The 3,259-nt window shown below is 49.2% G+C and overlaps 1 protein-coding gene across 1 annotated transcript; it reads right to left on the bottom strand.

Moving 5' to 3' along the window:
• Positions 1–1,490: 1,490 nt before the first annotated feature.
• LOC123405991 (histone H2A.1-like) lies at positions 1,491–2,285 on the bottom strand. The gene is made up of 2 exons (XM_045099497.1): positions 2,035–2,285; positions 1,491–1,940 (listed from the first exon to the last, which is right to left on the bottom strand). Exons 1-2 carry the CDS (start codon positions 2,209–2,211, stop codon positions 1,674–1,676), a joined length of 444 nt encoding a protein of 147 aa, XP_044955432.1. The 5' UTR covers positions 2,212–2,285; the 3' UTR covers positions 1,491–1,673.
• Positions 2,286–3,259: the final 974 nt, after the last annotated feature.

Genomic DNA, 3,259 nt, shown 5'->3' on the forward strand with positions numbered 1-3,259 from the left:
CACAAAAAAAAATCACGCCACATGTCTCTCGGTATGGTTTTGGAGGTATAACTAATACATAATCTAAAAGGTCGCCGGTGCTCGTTCCCCGTGCCCGACCATGAGCTCCGAGAACTAAAGTTTTGCCTTCTTTAGTTCCGCTAACATGACCACCTCCTTCGAAGACCCGGCAAGCGCAAATGTCCGCCTCCACGTCACTTCCAGGTTACTAATTTACCATCGATGTTGAGCCCATCAAGCTTGGCATCGACGGGAGGGGAGGAGCGATGGCCTTCCTGGTACCATAGCGGCGGCGACCTACCGTGCACTACTCTATTCCGGCATCAACCCGTCACAAAGAGCTTTGCCCAGGGAGGAATGCGTGGTGGGATTGCTGCGGAGAGGGATTGATGGCTGATAACGGCGGATATGGTCGGAGCCGCGAGTTTATATAGCAATGGCAGACGGCAGACAAACGAACGGGTGGCATCAGAGGAGACGCCTTGGCAACCACGTACTATCAATGTGGGCGGCAGACGTTCGTCAGGTCATTTGAACGCGCAGTTGTCGCTTGCACCGGGAAGCAGCGCAGACGACGCTCTCTCGACCGGCACACGACTTCAATGACGACGGCAGTGAGGGGTCGCGCCCGCTCTGGACGGGCTTGAATCCGTGCACTCATAATCTCGATCGGCATTTGTTGTTTCGCGCGGGAGGGAGGAGAGGATTTTGGTTTGCCAAGGCGGTCAGAATCGAAAGAAGTAGCGGTCCGAACTCCCGCAAACCTTTCCCACATTTGTCTCCGGTTTACGAGAGAAATCGTGTCCATACACCTACGCGTTGGATGGCTTCCGCAGTGTGGACAGCGTGGTCGAGACCATTTGCAGAAAGTTTGAGGGTGAAAGACGCCCTCAGTGGAGGCGGGATGGCGACGAAGTCCGAGATGAAGTCGGCGATGACGATCTGCTCGTTACGACGTGTGGAGGAGCGCATCAAGCACCGGCACGCAGACTGCTAACGTAGCGCCAACGCCCAGGCAACGAGACCCAAGCAACCAACGCAGCAACTCGCGAGCCCGATGTGGTCTACAGCAAGCCTATCGTAGTCGGTGAACTAGAAAAACCGGCGACTGCAGCCGCTGAGCCCGACGCAGCCGACAATGGGGCCGGCGAGGAAGACGGCAGGGTTGCCATACAAACGCGGCCGAGGCAGTGGTTATGGAGAAGTCCTGGTTGGAGTTTGTCAATGATGGCTGGTGCAGGGTGATGGGGGAGAAAATGCTTGGGCAACGACCATGAGGGGTTGCCGCGTGTTGCGAGGCCGTCGGGTCAGACCTGAGGACGGGTGCTTGCTAGTTTTTTCATAGATTTAGAATCCCGCAGCACTGTAGGAATTACAGTTCAATGGAAATTTTCAGATGATAGAAGACTGAATTTCGTAGAACAAGTAAAGCGTATTTAGCAAGCATTCGCAAGATCAATTGCAAAGATCGAACTGACAACAGCCATAGGTAGAACACAAAGGACTGATATGATTGCATCTTTCACCATTCCTGTGTAGTAAATACCAGATACAATGTCACCATTGCTCGACGAATCTAACAGGCACTACAGACTACCAGGCATTACATACAGGATCTCATCTTAGTCCATGAGAAATGGATCTAAGCAACACTGGTTAGGCTATGGGAGCAGTTACTCCTTGGTGGCGGGGGCCTTCTTCTTGGGCGACTTGGTGGCGGCCTTCTTCTTGGGCGACTTGGCCTCCTTCTCGGCGGCGGCGGGGGACTTCTTCGGGAGCAGCACGGAGTTGATGTTGGGGATCACGCCGCCGTGGGCGATGGTGACGCCGGCGAGCAGCCGGCCGAGCTCCTGGTCGTTGCGGACGGCGAGCAGCAGGTGGCGCGGGATGATGCGGGTCTTCTTGTTGTCCTTGGCCGCGTTGCCGGCAAGCTCCAGGAGCTGAGATTTAAAACGCCCACCAAGAACGAAATCAGTCGTCCGTCGAACGCAAGAACAGGATCAGACAAGAGAGAGATTTGGAATCAAGATTTACCTCGGCTGCGAGGTACTCGAGGACGGCGGCGAGGTAGACGGGGGCTCCGGAGCCGACGCGCTGGGCGTAGCGGCCCTTCTTGAGGTAGCGCCCGATGCGGCCGACGGGGAACTGGAGCCCGGCCTTCACGGACCTGGTCACCGCCTTCTTCCTGTCGCCACCCTTCCTTCCGGCCATCTTCTTGCTTGCTGCTTCTCCGGCGACGAGGTGTGGTGTAGGCGGCGGTGGTTCTGGATCGGGATGCTCTGAGTTTGTGCGATGGAACGGCAGCGTGGGCGCGGATTTTATTGGGAAGCGGGTGGGTGGAGCGATCCGCGTGACATGCAGCGCCCGCCGTTGGATATTCGTGCAGTGGACGGTTGGGATTGGATTGGGGGACGCGATCCGTGGGATGATCTGATCGGCCAATCAGAGGACAGAGATTTCGTTTTGACACTTCATTCTCTTTTGGAATAATACATAATATATTTTTTTGTACTATTATATGCTGGATCGATTTACTTTTCACCTAAGACCATGTACGCTGCGTTTAGGGCCTTCGTTGTTCGCCTTTATAAATTTCACACATGGTGGTTTTAGAAAATCATTCGTTCACTATTTTTTTCTGTTGAGTTTCTATCTTTATTACTTTGTTTTTTTACTTTTTATTCTTTTTTTCGTTTGCCCTTTTTTATTTTAAAATTCACAAACGTGCTTCACATTTGAGAATATTTCACAAATTCGTGATTTTTTATTTCATTAACGTTTTTGAAATTTCTTTCTAAGTTCCTGAATATTCTTTGAACCGACAATATTTTTTTGTAATCGTCAACACTTTTTTAGATACACAGACATATTTAAAAATTCATAAATATTATCCAAATCCACAACCAGTTTTGAATTTATGTTTTCTAATTCGCTAACATTTGCTTTATCCACTAACTTTCTTCAATTTGTGAACTTCTTCAAACCGACAAACATTTTAATATGTGAACTTTTCTGAAATTCACAAACGTATTTTGAATCCATGAATAGTTTTCAATCCACAAAAAGTGTCCACATGCACAAACTTTTCCAAATTTGTAAAAAAATACGCATATTTTTAAAAAATTCACAAATCTTTTTTATTGAGGAAGAGTTTTAGAATTCATGAAACTTTTTTTTAGTTGTCATCAACATTACATAAATTATCGGGATGTTGCTTTCAAAATGTTACATGTTGTTATATCATAATAAAACACCCCAA

This window comes from Hordeum vulgare, chromosome 6H (genome assembly GCF_904849725.1).
Source record: "Hordeum vulgare subsp. vulgare chromosome 6H, MorexV3_pseudomolecules_assembly, whole genome shotgun sequence".
NCBI classification, from domain to species: domain Eukaryota; kingdom Viridiplantae; phylum Streptophyta; class Magnoliopsida; order Poales; family Poaceae; genus Hordeum; species Hordeum vulgare.